This window comes from Kogia breviceps, chromosome 6 (assembly GCF_026419965.1).
Source record: "Kogia breviceps isolate mKogBre1 chromosome 6, mKogBre1 haplotype 1, whole genome shotgun sequence".
Taxonomy (NCBI): Eukaryota; Metazoa; Chordata; class Mammalia; order Artiodactyla; family Physeteridae; genus Kogia; species Kogia breviceps.
The window spans coordinates 67,195,290-67,217,202 of NC_081315.1; the positions used below are offsets into that span (position 1 = coordinate 67,195,290).

At 39.5% G+C, this 21,913-nt stretch overlaps 1 protein-coding gene across 10 annotated transcripts in view; it reads left to right on the plus strand.

Moving 5' to 3' along the window:
- PTPN13 (protein tyrosine phosphatase non-receptor type 13) overlaps window positions 1-17,598 on the plus strand; it is a 209,904-nt gene extending 192,306 nt beyond the window's left edge. For 8 of the 10 annotated variants that reach the window (XM_059066385.2, XM_067036014.1, XM_059066374.2 and 5 more), the window contains 8 exons: window positions 827-882; window positions 4,766-4,872; window positions 6,658-6,806; window positions 8,641-8,731; window positions 11,460-11,797; window positions 13,247-13,462; window positions 14,507-14,569; window positions 16,891-17,590. In XM_059066385.2, coding sequence (XP_058922368.1) covers window positions 827-882; window positions 4,766-4,872; window positions 6,658-6,806; window positions 8,641-8,731; window positions 11,460-11,797; window positions 13,247-13,462; window positions 14,507-14,569; window positions 16,891-16,986 — 1,116 coding nt within the window. In that variant the 3' untranslated portion in view covers window positions 16,987-17,590. Of the gene's footprint in view, window positions 1-826; window positions 883-4,765; window positions 4,873-6,657; window positions 6,807-8,640; window positions 8,732-11,459; window positions 11,798-13,246; window positions 13,463-14,506; window positions 14,570-16,890 lie in introns of all 10 variants that reach the window. The other 2 variants (XM_059066378.2, XM_067036011.1) reach the window with 1 other exon arrangement.
- Window positions 17,599-21,913: the final 4,315 nt, after the last annotated feature.

Here is a 21,913-nt window from a genome sequence, read left to right on the forward strand (position 1 = left end):
TGTATGTGAATCACTTTGCTGTACACCAGAAGCTAACAAAACATTGTAAATCAACTATACTTTAAAAATTTTAAAAACTAAATAAATGGGCAAGGTAATTTAACACATTGGAAATTTTAGATTTTAAAATTGAAGTAGTGTAAAAACATATGCCATGTATGCACATCTAAATAAATGTTACTTTAGATTTTCCTTTTTCTTTTTCCTTACCTCTATACATTCATATCCCTTATATAAGAAATGAAAAGGACTTCCCTGGTGGCGCAGTGGTTAAGAATCCGCCTGCCGATGCAGGGGATGCAGGTTCGAGCCCTGGTCTGGGAAGATCCCACATGCCGCAGAGCAACTAAGCCCGTGCACCATAACTACTGAGCCTGCACTCTAGAGCCCACGAGCCACAACTACTGAAGCCCAAGCGCCTAGAGCCCAGCCTCCGCAACAAGAGAAGCCTATGCACTGCGAGGAAGAGTAGCCCCCGCTCGCCGCAACTAGAGAAAGCCCATGTGCAGCAATGAAGACCCAATGCAGCCAAAAATAAATAAATAAAATAAATAAATTTATATTTTTTAAAAAAGAAATGAATGAAAAGCCAAGATGAGTGTGAGGTGAATAAGTGGAGCCAGCCAAAACTCTTGTGCCACTGCAGATGCCTTAGCCACAGTTTGGCATGCATTAACTGAATGTCGTGTGTCTTTGTAACATGATGATGAATAATAACAGTAAATATAGGAAATAAAATTGAACATTATATAAGATTGTTTTTGGTTTTCTGTTGTTTTTTTTTGGTACAATGGGCTAATTTGATTTTGGTTTCTCTTTGTTGTAGTCTACCAAAATGAATGGCTGTGAAGAATATTATGAAGAAAAAGTAAAAGCTGAAAGGTAAAAAAACTATTTTTCAAATATTTATAACACTTTCATTCTCTTTTTAGAAGTGCTCTCAAGATTTCCATTTAGATGTTGATTTTTAAATTAATGTGTATTTTCCAGTCAAATGAGACTTACTGAGTAGATTATGGAACTAAGGTTGAATATTAAAAATGTTTCTGAATGTTGTTACAAGGAGGTTCTAGTGACATATGACAATGTGTTTGTTATGACATTGCTCAAAAAAAGCAATGTATTCTCTTGACCATCAGAAAAAATGCAAGAAAAGTCTAAAAGGAAATGTGCCAGCAATGATGATAGTACCTTCTCCTGGTGTGATTATAGGTAACCTATTTTTCTGTTTCTCTAAATTTTTCTATACTTCACAAATTTCATTCTTTAATAAGAAAATAAAACCAAAGAAGGTAAGAAACATTTTAAACCCCCCACAAATGTTTTTTCTTTTTGAAAACGGTTTCTAATATAAGATTTTTTTGTAACACTAAATGATGTCTCAGGAAGAGTTTTTATATATTGTTGGCCAACAAAGTGGTTGTACATAAATTTTGCTTCATATTAAATGATAACCGAACAGTCAAAGGGAGCTATTTCCATTTTCCTAGAAAAGCAAATTGACAGTGAATTTTTCACTAAGTAAAGTTAGACAGGGGGTACCTACTGTTAACATAGAAATGCACAGTTTTATATTTAAAAGATCAGCAAATATCTGGGCCAGCCACCAATAGTAATAAGATACAGGCTCTTCCCTGTCAGCAGGGGAAGGGAGGAAGAATAAATTAGTGTAAATTCTTCGGGTGGCAAATTGAAAACACTATTAACATACAGATTTTATTAATGTGTTACTGATTCTTGGAAGCACTTTTAAAAATGTTTAACTTCTCATGAAGGGTCGTAAAATTATAGTCTGATATTATTTCTTAATGTAAGCAAAGTAATAGCGTGTCTTTTTTTATTATTATTCTCCAGATATTTATTGAGCACATAATATAAACCAGACAATGTGCTTGAAATACACTGTTAACAAGACAAAGAAGCTCCTTAACCCAAGGAACTCACAGTCTAGCATAAAGGCAAATATCAATCAAATAATCCCACAAATAAATCATCATAGACCATGAAAAATGCTGTTTATCGTAAAAAGTCATGACAAACTGTGAGAGGATATCACCTGGGGGCTTGATGTTCTCAGACAGTAAGTAGTAGGTGAGGTTTTTCCATGAAGAGACATTTACATTCTGAAGAATGAACGGGAGTCACCTAGGACAGGGGTAGGGGTAGGGGAAGGATGGCGTGGAACTGTCCAAGCAGAGGAATAGCGTCTGCAAAGATCCCAGGGTGGGAGAGGGCACAGAGCACCTGAGGGCCTGAACTAGACCAGAGTGGCTGACAGCAGAGCAAACAGGAGAGTGGCCCAAGATGAGAAGGGAGCAGGTAAGGACCTTGGCCTTTATCCCAAGAGAAATGGGGGCTGTGGAGTTTTTTAAGCAGGAGACTGACATGATAAGATGTGTACTGTGGAGAATGAACTGGAGAGGGCCAGAGGGGAAGTGCAGAGGCCAACATGGGAGATAAATAGAAGGAAAATAGAGAAAATGAGAGGGTGTGAGCAACCCCATGTCAGCTGGGAGGCAAACTGGTAGAGATTAAGAACATGGGCTTGGAATCAAGCTGCCCAGTTTGTGTCCTGGCTTTGTCACTTACTCTGTGATCTGGAGCAAATTACCTGAGCTCATCTCTAAAACAGGGATACTATCTGTCTACCTCCTAGATTGTATGAGGATTAAATGACCAATACACCTCAAGAACTTAGAGTGGTATCTGGCACACAGGAACGTGCTGTGGCCCAAGGCCACACAGCTACTACCTAGAAACAGACAAATACCTGACTGCTCTGATTAAAGCTGGGGGTGGGCGGACCAGGCCCCGAGCCTCGTCCACTTGTCCACCCCTAACCACCACCTTGTCCTAGTCCCACTCACGCAGCCCTAAATGCCTGGGACTTCACAGACTCCGTCTCTGCCAAATAAGGTTGGCCTCAGAGTGGCCTGTTGGGAGCCTGTCTCCTGGGCACTGTGTGAAAAAATGGGGTGACGGCAGCTGACCTGTTTAAGCGTTCCAGCACGCAGGGCCATGCTCAACTTTATAACGTAACTAGACTAGAACCTCAGAAGGCTTTTGCTTCCCATACTTCATCTACCAAAAATAAAAAAAGTCTGAACACTCTTCTGCTTGCTGACGTATATATAAACTATTTTATTTTTTAAATAACAATGAAGGGGAAAAGGCCACGAAACGGACAAAAACAGCCTCTAAGGAACTCGAAGGACATGTAGATCTCAGAAGGATACGGTTAACAGAAATGCCTTTGAAGGAACTCCTGCGAAGTTTATGGTGGCCCTCACTACCTGCCTGCTTTATTATTCACTCTGTCTCCCCTCTCTGCCCTTCCTAAGCCATGGTTGTGACCCGGTTTCAAGCAGAGACTTAGTCAACTCTGGGTTCTAACCTCCTAGAGATTTGCTTGGGGACAAGGAAGTCCATGTATCAACCACAGGCCCCACTGCTGGAATGGCCCCGTGAGACCTCACGGCCTGTGGCTGGTCAGAGTCACTGGCGGGTGAAGACAGGGTCTATGAACCCACAACCCAGCCAGCTGTTCCAGGTGTTTGGCACATAGGTAGCCCATGTATCTCTCATTGAGAGAGATTCAGAATAGTGTATCTTACCAAATGATACGTGTCATAGGGTCAGAGAACTGTAGTACATTCCCTTCAACCTAGCAATTTTATTTCTAAGAATTGATCCTACTACCATATGCATGCAGACATTTCTATAAGAATATTTATTGCAACATTGGTTATAGTAGTAAAAAACCATAATAGACACAAAATAAATTAGGGTGTACTCATACAATGAAATACTAAGCAGCTGTTCAAAAGAATGAGAAAGAAGGGAGAATCCTTATGGGAGGATCTCCAAAACATATCCTTCCAAACAAAGCATACTTGCTAGAAGACCAAAAAGACCTCATGGATGCAGAACTTGCAAATTACATGTTAATTGTGATGTACAATTAGTTGAAGCAGAGGAAAGCATCCACCATAAAAGCCACATAATTGCTGTCCTGTTACAATGTTATGGGAGCATTAGTGCATGTCCTGCCTTAATGGTGTATAATAATGTCATCAGACAAAATGTACTCTGCTTTGTTCCCCTGAGTATCAGAAAGTTAAAAATGTATTCAGGCCTTTGCATGATCCTTTTTCCATCTCATCTTATCACTAAATGTTATTTTTCTACCTAGTTTCTCTTTTCTAGCCACCCACCTTACCCAAGAGATGGCATCTACTGTGCACCCCTAAAATAATGAGAACTTGTACTGAGTTTTGTTACATTAAGTGAGTGCCCAGATACCGGAGTGTCCTTTTCACCCCCAATTGTAGTGAAAGACTGATGTCCATCAGTAGGGACTTCTGTAATTAAATGAAGAATCATTCATACAGTACAATAGTAGACAGCTGTTAAAAAAAACAAAAGAGAGCTCTACTTACACAGTTGTAATCATGCATCCAAGTGGAAGGGTGGAAACAAACCACCACCTTCTCCATCCCCAAGAGGACTCCATCAACCCAAGGTTCAAAGACTTGGGATTTGTTTGAGGACAAAATTTAAACTATATTAAACAATTCTGTACCTCAGCTTAATTTATATCTACCAATAAATTTTAGGAATTGTGGATTTAAGGTTTTTTTAATCAAATAATCTATTTTTAAATACCATAATAATTATAGTGGAAATATGTAGTTCAAGGACATAATATTTCAATTTATTTTGGACACAGAACTGAAGAAAATATAAATGTGTTTTGTTGTCATAGCTTAATTCACAAGTCAGCAGAAAAGAAGACTGATGATGATGATGAAATAACATGGGGAAGTGATGAATTGCCAATAGAAGTGACAAACCACGAAGATTCCAATAAAGGCAAGAAATTTATTAGCAACTTTTAAAATCAAAAACTATAGGTAGGGCTTCCCTGGTGGCGCAGTGGTTGAGAGTCCGCCTGCCGATGCAGGGGACACGGGTTCGTGCCCCGGTCTGGGAAGATCCCACGTGCCGCGGAGCAGCTGGGCCTGTGAGCCATGGCCGCTGAGCCTGCACATCCGGAGCCTGTGCTCTGCAACGGGAGAGGCCACAACAGTGAAAGGCCCGCGTACCGCAAAAAAAAAAAAAAAAAAAGACTATAGGTAGAAAAAATAAGTGTTTGAAAATTACAGTTTTCAGAATATATGGATATGTTATTTCACCATATGTCTACATTATTAAGTTCTATTATACATAAAGTTAAATCACATAGACAAACATCAACATTCATTTATTGACCAGATATGTGCACAGTTATTAGGCTAAAATACTCAATGGCTTGGAGTAAAACATGTAAATAGATGTGTAAATACTTTAAATGGAAACACAGAATCACAATTTTGCCATCTTAGAATAAGAAGTCAAGGAGCACATTTTATTTATAGTAAAGTAGGAAGAATAGCTCAAAGATAGGAAAATTTTTAAGAGCAGGAGTCAATTGGTCTGTCCTCACTATTACTGTCTCTCTTGTTTTATACTGAGCCAGTAGATAAATGAAGTTCTATCCAGCGTTTTATTCCTTTTTTTTGGTATAAGGAAATGTTATATTAATGCAGTGAAAGAACACGGTTTTCTAATTTGAAGTCATTGTTGAAAGAAATTAAAGGAGTCAAATTAACACTTTTTTGACTTGGTTGGATTGTTGGTGTCAATGGAAATGCTTAAATCCTGTAACCCAGGTTCATCTCGCCAGCCTCTGAGCTCCTGTTGCATTCACACTCAGTTCTGTAAAAGTTTACAGTTATTTCATATGATTGGATTTTATATTCACAACTAGTCTTCGCCCCAGACAGACGTTAAGCTTCTTGAGATCCCCCAGTGCCTGGAATTACTGTTGCATGCATAGTAGCTGCATCATCAAAATGCTTTTATCAACTGATTGATGTAATTAAAGCTACACTTGTGCAGACTATAGCAAGAAGTCTCTCCTACTTTTTTCCGGGGTAACAGTTGCCTTCTGTTATCAGCATTTTCCATGGATAGAGCAGGTACTAAATTAGACACATATCTCTTCTTAGACATTGATAGCGCTTGTTTGATAAACTCCTAAAGACCCTTAGGATTTCATTTCAATGGAGAAAACTATCAAATGACAGAGATAGTGGCATTGAGTACCAAGGGTGGGTAGAGAGGGGAGAAATCAGTGTTTCTAGTGCCATGTCCCCTTGTAAGGAATTTCTGAAGGATCTCCCTTCATCTTTTCTCCATGTGCGTGGAGGCTAATTTAAATGCAAAATAAAAACAGGACTAAATACATTCTTATCAAGTAAACAGTACCATTTGGGTCCAGAGAAGCAAAGAGAAACAATTTAAACTCCTTTAGAAGCTATAAGTAATTGACAGCCAAGAGCCTTAAGAACTCTGAACAGTCATTGAGGTGTTCCCTTAAGGGTTGGGTACAAGGATCTTGCTATGGCCAGGATTTTCCTTTGATGATTGCAGTTATCTACCTACTTGTTAGTTCTATTGCCTTATTAATTCAAAGACTCTCACTTTTGTAAAAAAATAGATGAGGTGAGAATAGGATCAAATTGGTTCTCTTACTGTCTAAAATTAGCTCTCTTATTGGCTACATCAATTCTGGGGGGAATTTTTTTTTTTAATCAACTGCCATCTTCTTGTTAGGTCATCCCTTTCTGACAGATGAGGAGCTCACCACACTCCCCATTGTCAAAGTGCTTCCCTCCAGTAAATACACCGGTACGGAGTTGAAATCAGTCATTCGAATGTTGCGGGGTTTACTAGATCAAGGAATTCCGTCTAAGGAGCTAGAGGTAAGGGGCTTTTGACAATGGTTCTTTATCCAACAAAGTTTTCTGCAAGGTTAGGACAAATTTTAAGAATCTTGAAAATGTCTATTACTTTATAACTTCCAACTATAAAAGCACCATCTTGTCATTTCTAGCAGTAAATTAATTTTTCTAATTAGGATCCTAATAGTATTGATTTAAAGGGATCTCTTTAGCAGCTTCGGAGCTTGATAAATCTCCCTGAAGATTATCCTCATATGTAAGGCTAAAGAGTTTTTTTAAAAAGTCAAGTATCAATTCCAACCATGCACTAAACTTCATAGTTAATACACTAAAGATATGATTCATCATTAGCAACAGTTTTTATTTTAATACAGCTCCAAGAATGTGCCACCCACTTCAGAGCAGCGGTGCTTCAGAGGCCTTGCTCCTGTGGTCTTGCTGGCCCCATCTATTACTTACCACTAGGCCAAAGAATAACGTAGCACCACGGTGGCTTGGGGGTCTACCTTGCCCATCTCCCTCAAACCATCTGCTTACTTGCCCACATCCTGAGCTTTTCACAGTCCCTGAAGTGAAAGGAGATAACTCCTATTGAGAGCTTCAACAGTGTGCTAGATGCTTTGTGTATAATGCTCAAAATATTTTAAATCCCATTGTATGGATTTGGAAACAGGTTCACAATGTTAAGTTATTCTCCCCATTTTGCAGAACGTGATTTCTTCTTTAAGGTCTTAAGTTTAAATGTTACCATCTCAGACACCTTCCATCACAACCCTTTATAAAGCAGATGTTTATTTTTCTGTGTCACAACAGCTTATTAATTTCTTCAAAGCACATATCGCAATATTTGTTTGTTTACTCTTTTACTGCCTCTTTCTCCCAGTAGCCTGTGGTCTCCAGGACAGCCCAAATAGTATCTTCTTTCTCTCTAGTGTATTCCCAGCACTTATTACCGTGCCTTGCATATAGTAGGCATTTTCAATGTATATTGGTTGACTTGGATGGCTAGATGGATGGATGGATTAATTAATAAGTGAATGAAAAGTGAGAAAGAGTTGACTTTAGAATTTAGGACTATCTTACCACAATTCTACCACGTGGAATATTCTGTGACCCCAGAGACAATAATGCAAGAAATTCTGCTCCAGCTCATTACTTTAAGCCAAAATTGTTTTCATGAATTGTGTTTTTATTTCTAAAATGAAATTATAGACATCTTTAAGCTGAAATTTAAAATTAAGATACAAACTGCTGCCTCACAATGTTAGTTGACTACAACATGTTAAAGATATTTGCAACAATATATTTCAACAACTGGTATATTGAATTAGTATTGGGATTGCAGGCTTATTTGTCTTGACAGGACATATCTGTTTCTTAACAGTCAAATTTGCCTTGATCAATAGTCAGTTTTGCCCCGTGCACATTTAAAGCATTTGCAGGGGCTTCCCTCGTGGCTCAGTGGTTAAGAATCCACCTGCCAATGCAGAGGACATGGGTTCGAGCCCTGGTCCGGGAGATCCGACATGCTGCAGGACAACTACGCCTGTGTGCCACAACTACTGAGCCTGCACTCTAGAGCCCGCCAGCCACAACTACTGAAGCCCACGTGCCTAGAGCCCATGCTGCACAACAAGAGAAGCCACCGCAATGAGAAGCCCGCGCACCGCAACGAAGAGTAGCCCCCGCTTGCTGCAACTAGAAAAAGCCCACGCGCAGCAACGAAGACCCAAGGCAGCCAAAAATTAAAATAAATAAAATAAATAAATTTATTTTTTTAAAAAGCATCTGCAATCATTATTGAATTACTGTTTATCTCAACAAATTTAATTTTATTTCCACTTTTGCTTTACAGAATCTTCAAGAATTAAAACCTTTGGATCAGTGTCTAATTGGACAAACTAAGGAAAACAGAAGGAAGAACCGATATAAAAATATACTTCCCTGTAAGTTCCAATTTGGCTTCAAATCAAATGTATTTTTAATTTAATTTAAACTGATTTAAAACTTATAGGCTAGTTTACCTTATCTCTCACATAAGTGTGCAGACACACACATTCAGAGATTTACATCAGTAACAAATAAATTAATATATACAGCCTGAATTCTTTTAAAATTATCTGTGGGGCTTCCCTGGTGGTGCAGTGGTTAAGAATCCGCTTGCCAGTGCAGGGGACACAGATTCAAGCCCTGATCCGGGAAGATCCCACATGCTGCAGAGCAACTAAGCCCATGTGCCACAACTACTGAGCCTGTGCTCTAGAGCCCACGAACCACAACTACTGAGCCCATGTACCTAGAGCCAGTGTTCTGCAACAAAAGAAGCCACCGCAGTGAGAAGCGCACACACCACAATGAAGAGTAGCCCCCGCTCACCACAACTAGAGAAAGCCCGTGTACAGCAACAAAGACCCAATGCAGCCAAAAGTAAATAAATAAATAAAATAAATTTATAAAATTATCTGTGTATTCTGAAAATTGATTAGAGGCATCTTAAACATTTCTTCAGACATTGATGAATTTTTAAAGTCTTTTTTAAAATAGGAATTGGCTTCTAGGTAAGCAGTTTCTTAGTTCATGTGTCACAATCAAATCTATTTATTCTACTATTAAGTTTAGAGAAATGTCTGTGGTACATAACAGCCATATACATGTGTGTGGCCACCATGGGAGTACCAAGTTGCATGGTACTTTGAATTGCTTAAGATAATAGGAAGAAATAGCAATTCTTTTTACCCATATTTCACCCATTTCACCAATCAACATGGTTTTTTTAAAAATATATATATGGGGCTTCCCTGGTGGCGCAGTGGTTGAGAGTCCGCCTGCCGATGCAGGGGACACGGGTTCGTGCCCAGGTCCGGGAAGATCCCACATGCCGCGGAGCAGCTGGGCCCGTGAGCCATGGCCGCTGGGCCTGCGCGTCCGGAGCCTGTGCTCCACAACGGGAGAGGCCACAGCAGTGAGAGGCCCGCGTACTGCAGGAAAAAAAAAAAATAAAATATATATATATATATATATGAATATATATATAGCTAAAATATTAACATCTAGCAACTTCTTATAATAATCACAAGCCATATTTACATATATAATCATGTTGGATTACATGATATGACATACTGACCTTATCTTTGCCAGGAAGTCATAAATTCAAAGATAAATAACGTAACCAATAATGACAAATCATGCAATAAATAATAATACAATTGAATTTTTTCAATGTGGAAGACACAAAATCCATTTTAGAAAACTTCCTTTAAGAATTGAATCTTAGGGCTTCCCTGGTGGCGCAGTGGTTGAGAATCCGCCTGCCGATGCAGGGGACACGGGTTCGTGCCCCGGTCCGGGAAGATCCCACATGCCGCAGAGCGGCTGGGCCCGTGAGCCATGGCCGCTGCGCCTGCGCGTCCGGAGCCTGTGCTCCGCAACGGGAGAGGCCGCAACAGTGAGAGGCCCGCGTACCGCAAAAAAAAAAAAAAAAAAAAAAAAAAAGAATTGAATCTTAGACAGGATTTTTAAAATGGAATAGATCATGGTTTGGCATAAAGTAGGTGCTAATTGTTTTGGGCAAAAAAATGGCAGACTAGTATCTCAAAGAAGAATGGGATAAGCCATAAATCTAAAACTACTGAGTAGATTTGTTTCCGTGGATCAAAAGATAGAAGTCAAATAATAGAAGGGCAATTGATGGAGGATTTTGAAATCTATTAATAAATGTCATAATTTGGTAATAACCAGTTATATTTGAGATTGAAATGATTTCTAATGTGTAAGTACATACAGATTAATTCTCTTGGATGAGATGGTTTATATACACTTTTTACTGGGGGAGCTTGGTTTGAAAATGTGTATTTTGACTATATGAAATTACAATGCCTGGAGAATAAAGTGAGTTACCTTTTTATTTATTGAGTTACTTTATTATTTTGGCTGCTTACTCAAAATACTATAATTAGGGGGCTTCCCTGGTGGCGCAGTGGTTGGGAGTCCACCTGCCGATGCAGGGGACACGGGTTCGTGCCCCGGTCCCGGAAGATCCCACATGCCACGGAGCGGCTGGGCCTGTGAGCCATGGCCGCTGAGCCTGCGCGTCCGGAGTCTGTGCTCCGCAACGGGAGAGGCCACAACAGTGAGAGGCCCACATAACGCAAAAAAAAAAAAAATTAAAAAAAAAAAATACTATAATTAGATAAGCAAGAATTAATTGTGCCAATTATATTTGTAATAAGTACTTTAATAGTTTCAATGTAATACTAATTTTTGTTTTATGAAATAATTTTTGAAATTTTCATTCATATTAAATTTACTATTGTCATCATTATTAAAATAACAATGGAGAAGTAGCAAAGTTGTGTTTCCCTAGTTATTAAGAAGTTCTAAATGCATTCATTAATTTATTAATTTAGATTTTTTCCAACCAAATCTATGTGAACAATATCTAATTTTTTCCAAAACTGAGTTGACATCTTAAATATACTTATAACATGAGGGAAATGTGCAAAATGATTTGACTGTACGGCAGTTTGAAAATATGCCTTTATTAAAATGTTTTTGTGATTTCATCTATGGTTATGAGGAAATTCTAATAATCTTTGACTCACCTTGTCTATAGGGCTCTTGTTTTAAAATGCATGATATAGATGGCTCTGTTTTGTGGTTGGAAATTCACAGACGATGCTACAAGAGTGCCTCTTGGAGATGAAGGTGGATATATCAATGCCAGCTTCATTAAGATACCAGTGGGGAGAGAAGAATTCGTCTACATTGCCTGCCAAGGACCTCTCCCTACAACCGTTGGAGATTTCTGGCAGATGATTTGGGAACAAAAATCCACAGTGATAGCCATGATGACCCAAGAAGTAGAAGGGGAAAAAATCAAATGCCAGCGCTATTGGCCTAATGTCCTAGGCAAAGCAACAATGGTCAGCGACAGGCTTCGACTGGCTCTTGTGAGAGTGCAGCAGCTAAAGGGCTTTGTGGTAAGGGCAATGACCCTAGAAGACATTCAGGTATGTGGATTAAATCTTTCCATGATTACGTCAATGTGTTTCTGAATAAAAGCCAGTGACTTCTTGGGTCCCATTTCAGTGGAACTAATTCCATCTACTATCCTTAATCCAATATAAGCTTAAGTGTGACCCTCTTCATGAATTCTGCCAAATAGTTTCCTCCAGTATGTACTGTATTAAATGAAAATGATAATACAGGACTTTTACAGGATCAACCATCACCCTTTGCTTTGTGATAGCACAGAATGTCTCAGAAGCTATGTGCTGGAAACATATTTTTCAGGTCAAACCTCTAAGTAGACTCAATAAAACTGTTTTTTAAAAACCTCTAAGTAGCAAATATTCCCCCATAAAGACAACGCATTTGGTAACACAGGAACAATTACAGCATAAATGTTTGTTATTCAGGTAATTCCTATTGCAGCCACCTAAGCACTGAATAAATTTAGCTTGAATTAGATAAGTGGGTATACCTTAAGTAAAGCTGCTACTGTTTCTTCACCTCCACACCCCCTCACTTATTTCCTTCCTCCACCCAGTAATACTCAGTTTGACTAATGTGTTTCCTATTGGCATTTTAACTTGTTAAAGAAACAGAATAATTTTACTTTCATAGAAACAAAACTTACTGACTCAGTGTTATTGGTGGCATGTAAACATAGCCTGAGAAATTCCTTCATGAATTTTGATTTGTGGTTTTACAAAGAATTAAAGGTTATACTTCCTTATTCACTTACACCAGCCTACCCATTACTTACGCTAGCACAATTGTTCAATATTCCTTAAATGACTTGTTTATTTAATCAACACATGTTTATAGAGCTTAGGCCCTGTTATGGAATATAGGGATTCAGAAGTTAACAACACAAACAAAAGGAAATCCCTGACCTCATGGACCTTACTTTCTAATGAAAAGATACTGGTGTTGATGATGCTGTGAGAAAAAATCACCACAGAGATATCTGGTGGCGGGGAAGCATTTCAGTCAGAAAGAGCAAATGCAAAGGCCCTGAGACTGAACTGTGCCTAGTATTTTTAAAGAACCAGAGAGGTCCCTATGGCTGGAGCAAAGTGGCCAGGAGCAAGAGGTTAGGTCTGAGAGGTAGCCGGGCCACATCATGTAGCACTTTGAAGCCACTGCAATGACTGTGGCTTTTATCTGAGGTGAATTTGAAATGGGATCATTACAAAAAGGTTGCTATTCATATCAAAACGTAAATTTGCTTTTAGGGTTTCCAAAAAGTCGTTTTTACCAATATTTAAAGTGTGGATCTAGTAACCTCCTTGATAAAGGCCCTCAGTGTGTTGTTTGATGGAGTCTGTCTTTCACTTTTCCTTGTATCTAATCCAATGGCCAAGTCAAAATTTAAAAGGACAAAATAAGAAGAACTAATTATATGTGAACAACATAGTATGCCTTTACCTACTTATCCTATTGTACAATTTCAGACAGGAGAGGTGCGACATATTTCTCATCTGAATTTCACTGCCTGGCCAGACCATGATACACCTTCTCAGCCAGACGACTTGCTCACTTTTATCTCTTGCATGAGACACATTCATAGATCGGGCCCAATCACCACACACTGCAGCGCCGGCATTGGACGTTCAGGGACCCTGATATGCATAGATGTGGTTCTAGGATTAATCAGTCAAGATCTTGAGGTGAGTACTTGGAATTTTTTTTATTTATCAGTTTGTATGAATGACAATTTTCTTACTACATCAAATTGTATTTTAGTAAATGTTCAAAACTGCATAGGCCATAATCAAGAAGGAAGAATACTTCAAACTGATACTTATTTTACTGGGATTTTGTTATTGTTATCTATAGGTGGGAAATACTTTGTTATGCAAATTGATGCTAAATAGTCTATCTCTAAACAATTATTCCCAATTTTTAAAATTATTACTAAGTAAACAAAGCTAGTAAGAGTATAATCTTACTTAAAACCTAAATTAGTATAAATCATGCTTAGAATGTTAGGATATCTTAGTACACATAATATATAATTAAAATCATTACCTCTTGAAGAATTTGCTAAAAACAGTTCTGTCTTGCTCTTCACACTCTCATGATAATTTAAGTAGGACAAATGAAATAGTCTGTTTCTCCCTTGGGAAAATAAAAAGATCAGGAATTTTATTCTGAGCTGCAAAATGTAGGAAAAATACTTTGCCTTTTTTTTTTTAATGGAGATATTAGAAATTAGTCAAATTTCAGAGGGAAGAGCATTTCTGTTGGGGATTTTCAAATAGAATAACCTTCCTAATTCTTAAAAAGAATCATAAATAAAATTATCAAATGATGGCAAAGTCAGTTCACCAACTTAATTTTGTCCAGAACAGTTTCTCAAGACTGCTGGAAGGGGAAGGAGATTGGGGTGCAGAAATCCATGTAAGCCACTCCTTAGTGAATCTTTGGGGTTCAAATTCAGTTATCCTTTTTTTGTTTGTTTGTTTTTTGTTTTGCGGTACACGGGACTTTCGCTGTTGTGGCCTCTCCCGTTGCGGAGCACAGGCTCCGGATGCGCGGGCTCAGCGGCCATGGCTCACGGGCCCAGCCACTCCGCGACATGTGGGATCTTCCCGGACCGGGGCACGAACCCGCGTCCCCTGCATCGGCAGGCGTACTCTCAACCACTGCGCCACCAGGGAAGCCCCAGTTATCCTTTTTATTTAACGTACAGACTCTGTTTCCTTTGGCAGTTTGACATCTCTGATTTAGTGCGCTGCATGAGACTACAAAGACATGGAATGGTTCAGACAGAGGTGAGTGTTGGCTGGTGCCTTCTAATGAAGATTTTTGTGAAAATATTTCTAGACTATTTTTAAATTTTGCCTTTTAGCTTAAAAAATGAGGAAATGTAATATCTACAATGAATAGATTACAGAGAATAGGATGGTATATTGGGGGCAAAAATTGGGGGTGGTACAAAATAGCATGTAATTAGTGGCATTCCTTCCCCATTTCTAACCTAAAAAAGAGATAAAAGGTAATCTTCTTGCTACAGAAATTTCCTGAGAGGGAATGGATTCAACAGCATTGACCAGAAGGCAGGAAGGGAGGATGGAGTTGTTTAGCTTGGAGAAGGCACTCTTGGGAAAGTGTTCATTTATCCTCTGTTTTGATCATTTTCATTTCTCTTACCTAAAGTCAAAACATGGGTTAAATCACCCACTGACCTACAGACTTGGGTCCTTCCCAGGGACTGCATTACTTAGAGTGTCTGTCTGCTCTGCATAGTTCCATTATCCTTTTTGTTTGTATTGGGGGAGGGATGTGGAAGCTAGTTTCATATATCTATAAATTCATTTATCCCAACCTCTTGAAGAATATAGAAGTTTACTATTTTTAAAATTTAAATTTGCCTACTTTCCCTTCATATACCTTTTTAATTCAAATTAAGTCTCCTAAATATTAAGCTGATTCACAGTCATATTTTTCTAGGTAACAAAAACATACTGATCTGTATAAGCAGTTCTTTAGACCCAGGAAGTTCACTTGTTTAACAGATGTTTATTAAGTGCCCACTATATGCCAGTCACTCTTCTAGATGCTTGGAGCGTATCAGTGAATAAGATGAAGATCCCTGATGGAATAACGAAGATCTAGTGGATGGTGATGAGGAAGGCAGATAATAAACCCATTAACTGAGTAAACGATATAGGATCTTTGAAATTGATAAGTGCTTTAGAGGGAAAAAGAGTAGGGTAAAGAGGATGAGTCATGGCAGGTTGGGGTGCTATTTTAAATAGAGTGGCACCACTGAGGACGTAACCCTTGAGCAAAGATTTGAAGGACGTGAAGCAGGTGGTCACGCAGATGTCTGGGGGTAAGAGCCTTTCAGGCAGACAGAACCACCTGCGAGGAGGTCCAAGGTGGGAGTGGGTCTTGTGTGTTCGAGAATAATCATGGCCAGGGTGTCTGAGGTGGAGGCAGCAGGAGGGGAAATGCGAGGGGAGGTGACGGGGCCAGGGCCTGAGCTTTCCTCTGAGTAAGATGGGGCCATCGCAGGATTGTCTGTATAGAATGACATGATCTGACTCCCATTTTAAAGGACCACTCTGGCTGCTGTGTTAAAACAAGACCAAATTGAATTAGGAAGGAGGGTGCAGGGTTAGAAGCAAGAGGTTGGTTAGGTAGCAAGCAGTGGTGGCCCAGATTGGAGTGGTGAGTGTGGATATAGGGAGAAAAGGGCATTATGTGAAGTGTTTGCTAATGGATTGTTTGTGGTGTGAGAGAAAGTCGAGGATAAACGTGTGGAAAATGTGGGCAAATTAAAATTCAGATGGGCAAAAGGAAATAAAAGGGTTACTTGTATTCCTCTTCTTCAGAGTTGTTAACATTTTAGGCAATATTCCGAACATTCTTTAGTGCACAGTGTGTGTGCTCGCATGCACACAACTGTTTTAAATGAGATTCAACTGTAGTTATTACTGTTACTTTCCACTTACTATACTGTGAATTTTTCCCATTTATTTTCAGGCTCATTAATTCCTTGCCAAATAACAGGAAAACTCAGATCCCTACACTATCAACTTAATAGAGAGTTAATTTCACTGAAAAAGTTAATTTTCAAAAAGCATTGATTTTTCAAATCAAAAATATTCTTTTGTTCCAAAATATTTAAAGACAGTTATTTTGTGTAGTTTCTTGGGTATTAATTTCTTGACATTTCAAAACATCAAGATGAGTTCAATAAGTCTAGAGGAAATTTTGTAGGAAGTTTATTTTTCCATTATAAAAGCAAATCATAAAAATTACCAAAGCACGAAAAAATAGAAGTGGTCCACCCATCAGAGACAACTTCAGTTAGCACTCATCACCCACCCCCAAGGCTTCTTCCCTCCACATTTTGTCAATCTGGTTTCTGTTTCTTATAATTTTTGTGACAGTGCACAATTCTGTGTCCTGCTTCTTACATTCAACCCTATGACACAATTTTTCATATTTTCAAAATTACTCTAGCATCACTTCCAGTAGTGGTGAAGCTATATATATATACATATATATTCACATTATACATCTAAAGTCTTCTCTCCCTCTCTTTTTTTTTCCTCTTTTCTTTTTTTTGGGGGGTTGGCTATAGGATCAGTATATTTTCTGCTATCAAGTCATCCTTTATGTCCTGACACGTCTTCAAGCTGAAGAAGAGGAGAAAGAGCAGGCCCAGCCTCTGAAATGACATGACAAGAACAGCCTTCTGGATGTCTGTCCATTTCTCTCCTAACTTCCAGCAGATGCTCCTGCTGTCTATTTAAAATAAAGATCACAGGGCAGTAAGTCCATAAAACATCATTATGCTTATTCTCCTCTACCTTAGAGGGGCATTCTTAATAACAATTAATAATGGTAAATGCTGTATTTTTACGGCTACTTCAACCTGTGATAATTATCAAAGATTTTTTTAACACTAACCAAATAATGCAGATCTTAGGGATGATTAAGGCAGCATTTGACTATAGTTGACATTGTTACAAAGACACACTGAGTCTATTTTTAATGCACCAATCTTGTTTATAGTGAAATTATTTTCCAGTATTTTTTAAAAACTAGAGCTATTTTATAGGGGATACTTGAAACCAGTATTTAAGCTTTAAATGACAGTAATATTGGCATAGAAAAAAAGGTAGCAAATGTTTACTATATCAATTTCTAATGTTTACTATCTAGAACTTCCTGTAATATATTTATATACTTTTTCATGAAAATGGACATATCAAATGTTTGTAACTGCATCATGTTATACATCATTTCACTTTGTAAATAAAAATACACATTAAAACATGAACAAGCCAAAAGTGTGTGCAGACAAGTTAAACATTTTCAGTGCGCTATTTTTTAACAACATTCCAGGCCTCTGGGAAGACAGGAACTTCTGGACCCCAACTTCCATATCCCTACTGGGTCCTGGTTGTGCCAGTCAGAGGCCCTGGGAGTGTTGTCAGAAGCCCTGGTAGATCTTCTCCAGGCTCTGATGGTGAGGATCAAGTACTGACTAACAGTGGCTAAGAAATTCATTCTCCCTTCCTGCTGCCTTCCTGTGAGCCTGACTGGAAGTCAGAATTTTCTGTGAGTCAGAATTTTCAAGTCTTAGTTGTTGTAAAACTCAGACTATCTCATGAAAGAAAACAATATCACACTACCTGGGAGGTTTATATTTGATTCTGCCTAAAGGGAAGAGATCAGCTTCAAAGAACCTGCTTCTGATTCTCAGTACTGAACGTATTTCACTAACTCCTAATTGTGACAGCATTCCTCCACTCAGTCATGAGTGATGCCATCCCAAGACCCCAGAAACTGCTTGGTTCCTTTTCATAAGATTGACCAATTCTGAGCTAGTTAAAAGGAATTTCTGATCTTAACCAAGTGCAATGCTTTTCTGGGACCTACTCCTGAAGAGCTGAGGCTATTTAAGGGCATAAGACAGTGTCAGGAAATGCACAAAACCCCACAGGGATGTGTGTGACTCCTCACCAGGTAGCAAGTTTGAATCCTACCTCAGAAGTGGCTCTGAATCTGGCCAGAGAAGTATCACCACCATCACTTCCACTTCAATCAGAACAGTTTCTACAGATTGAGTTGTAGCTAAAGATTTGGAAAAAAGGTTTCTATTGCTTTAAAAGATTTTTAGAAAGTACTAAGTGAGTTGGAATCATGAGACCTTGTTTTCCTGTCATAAGCACAGGAAAAACGGCCAGCAGGGTCCAGGAGCCAGTACAGCTGGAGGTGATTAGCTACCATGTGAAGTCAACAGAAATGGAGGGGGAAAGCTGGAGAAGGATCCTTTGTCTGGAAAGAATGTAGCTAGGAAATTGAAACTGTAGGAAGAAAATGTGGGTTTCGATTTACAAACCCTGAATGGAGACTTTTTTTTAAAAAAATACATTTATTTATTTTTGGCCGTGTTAGGTCTTTGTTGCATGCACGGGCTTCTCATTGTGGTGGCTTCTCTTGTTGTGGAGCACGGGCTCTAGGCACGCGGGCTTCAGTAGTTGTGGCTCGCGGGCTCTAGAGCTCAGGCTCAGTAGTGTGGCTCACGGGCTTAGTCACCCCGCGGCATGTGGGATCTTCCCAGACCAGGGCTTGAACCCGTGTCCCCTGCATTGGCAGGCGGATTCTTAACCACTGTGCGCCAACAGGGAAGCCCTGGAAACTTAATTACAGTAAAAATGTTACTGCCCTCATCTGGGACGTGGCTCCACTACCATGGAATGGGGTGAGCCATTTGCTAGGGCCACGCTGGTTAGAAAGCATCGCGAATCCACAGAGCCAGGGTGGCACATGGAGACACTCCAATAGCCAATAAATGAATAAATACTACTTGGCTCCTAATGCACATTAGATAGCTAAGTACTATAAAATATACACCCAAACGTATAATGGCTCATACATAATAGAAGTTTATCTAAGAGATCTGGGCAAGAGAACAGCTCAGCAGGGCAGCTCTCCTCCCTCTGACTGTTAGGGACCCAGGCTGATGGAGTTTCTGTAATCAACACATAGCTTCCAAGGTCATCCTGGGAATCATTTCCATTTCCCCAGCCAGAAAGGGGGGAAAGAGTAGGGACACCTGTGGGGGATTTTTTGAGCTGGGCAGGCCTGGAAACAAAGCACATCACTGCCATTCATTCTATCAGCAAGGACTAGCCAAACAGTGGCCCTAAGCACAAGGAAGCTGGGAAATGAGTTGCCTGAGCAGCTGATTCCCAGTGACAGACAACTCTCTGCTATAGAAGGAGAAGCACAAGTCGTGATGGAATCTATTTATAAAACTGAACTAGGGCTTCCCTGGTGGCGCAGTGGTTGGGAGTCCGCCTGCCAATGCAGGGGACACAGGTTTGTGCCCCAGTCCAGGAGGATCCCACATGCCGCGGAGCAGCTAGGCTCATGAGCCATGGCCACTGAGCCTGCACGTCCAGAGCCTGTGCTCCGCAGTGGGAGAGGCCACAACAGTGAGAGGCCCGCATACCACAAAAAAAAAAAAAAAAAAACTGAACTAAAGTTGTATATTTTTAAAGAATGTATCTTAATATAGTCACTGCAAGATTGGATACATCATTTTGTCCCCAAGTTTGGCATACGTCATTAGTAGAAATATTTCTGTATTATGATAAAAAGAAGAGAAATGGCTATTGAGAAAAGGTCAGGTGTTCACATCTGTGGTTCCAAACAGCTTGCTAGATCTCTTGGTTTTAAGTCTATTTAGGACTTCCCTGCTGGCACAGTGGTTAAGAATCTGCCTGCCAATGCAGGGGACACAGGTTTGGCCCCTGGAGCGGGAAGATCCCACATGCTGTGGAGCAACTAAGCCCATGTGCCACAACTACTGAGCCTGCACTCTAGAGCCTGTGAGCCACAACTACTGAGCCCGCATGCCACAACTACTACTAAAGCCCATGTGCCCTAGAGCCCGTGCACCGCAACTACTGAGCCCACACGCCACAACTACCGAACCCCACGCACTCTAGGGCCTGTGTGCCGCAACTACTGAGCCCACAGGCTACAACTACTGAAGCTCGCATGCCTAGAGCCTGTGCTCCACAACAAGAGAAGCCACCGCAATAAGAAACTCGCACACCACAACAAAGAGTAGCCCCTGCTTGCCACAACTAGAGAAAGCCCGCGCACAGCAACAAAGATACAAGGCAGCCAAAAAAAAAAAAAATTCTAGTTATCTCACAACTCACCAAAGCAATCCTTCAGTCAAATGTCTTGACGGTGGACAATGTGTTCCCATTTTACATAATTCAAGGTACCTTGTTATGGAGGAGATAAATGTAACAAATATTGCATTGACCTGCATAACATTTTAAAGCCAATCTAAATTTTAATATATCAATTTGGGGGCTGGGCTTTCCTGGTGGTGCAGTGGTTGAGAATCCGCCTGCCGATGCAGGGGACACGGGTTCGTGCCCCGGTCCGGGAGGATCCCACGTGCGGTGGAGCAGCTGGGCCCGTGAGCCATGGCCGCTGAGCCTGCGCGTCTGGAGCCTGTGCTCCGCAACGGGAGAGGCCACAGCAGTGAGAGGCCCACGTACCGCCAAAAAAAATAATAAAAAATAAAAAATATATATATATATATATATCAATTTGGAATTGCGGTTGACTGCAAGTAAGCAAAAACTAGCCCTACAGACTTACACAAATTAGAGGTTTCTTTCTTTAAGAAAACAAGTTCAGAAGTAGACAGTTGCTGGGATTGATTCTACAGTTTGATAATGTCAGATATAGTCCCATTTGTTTATTTCTGATTTTGTTTTCCTTTCCTGAGGAGACATAGCCAAAACATTATTGCTAAGACCCATGTCAAAGAGCATACCACCTATGTCTTCTAAAATTTTTATGGTTTCAGGTCTTATATTTAAGCCTTTAATCCATTTTGATTTTATTTTTGTATATGGCATGAGAAATAGTCTAGCTTGATTCTTTCGCATTTAACTGTCCAGTTTTCCCAACACCATTTATTGAAGAAGCTGTCTTTTTCCCATTGTATATTCTTGCCTCATTTGTTGTAGATTAATGCCACATATGAGTGTGGGATCATTTCTGAGCTCTCTATTCTGTTCCATTGATCTATATATCTGTTTTTGTGCCAGTACCATACTGTTTTATCACTGTAGCTTTGTAGTATAGTTTGAAATCAAAGTGTGTGATGCTTTCACCTCGGTTCTTTCTCGATATTGTTTTGGCTATTCAGGTTCTTTTGAGTTTAATACAAATTTTAGAATTATTTGTTCTAGTTCAGTGAAAAATTCCATTGGTATTTTGATAAGGATTGCTTTTGGGTAGTACAGTTACTTTAACAATATTAATTTTTCCAATCCATGAGTACAGTATATCTTTCCATTTGTTTGTTTCATCTGCACTTTCATTCATCAGTATCTTAACAGTTTTCTGAGTTATAGGTCTTTTACCTCCTTAGATTTATACCTAAGTATTTTATTCATTTTTGATGTGACTGTAAATGGAATTATTTTCTTAATTTCTCCTTCTGATAGTTTGTTGTTGGTGTATAGAAACACAACAGATTTCTATATATTAATTTTGTATCCTGCAACTTTACTGAATTCATTGATGAGCTCTAGTCCTAGAAACACCAGTTGTTTTCT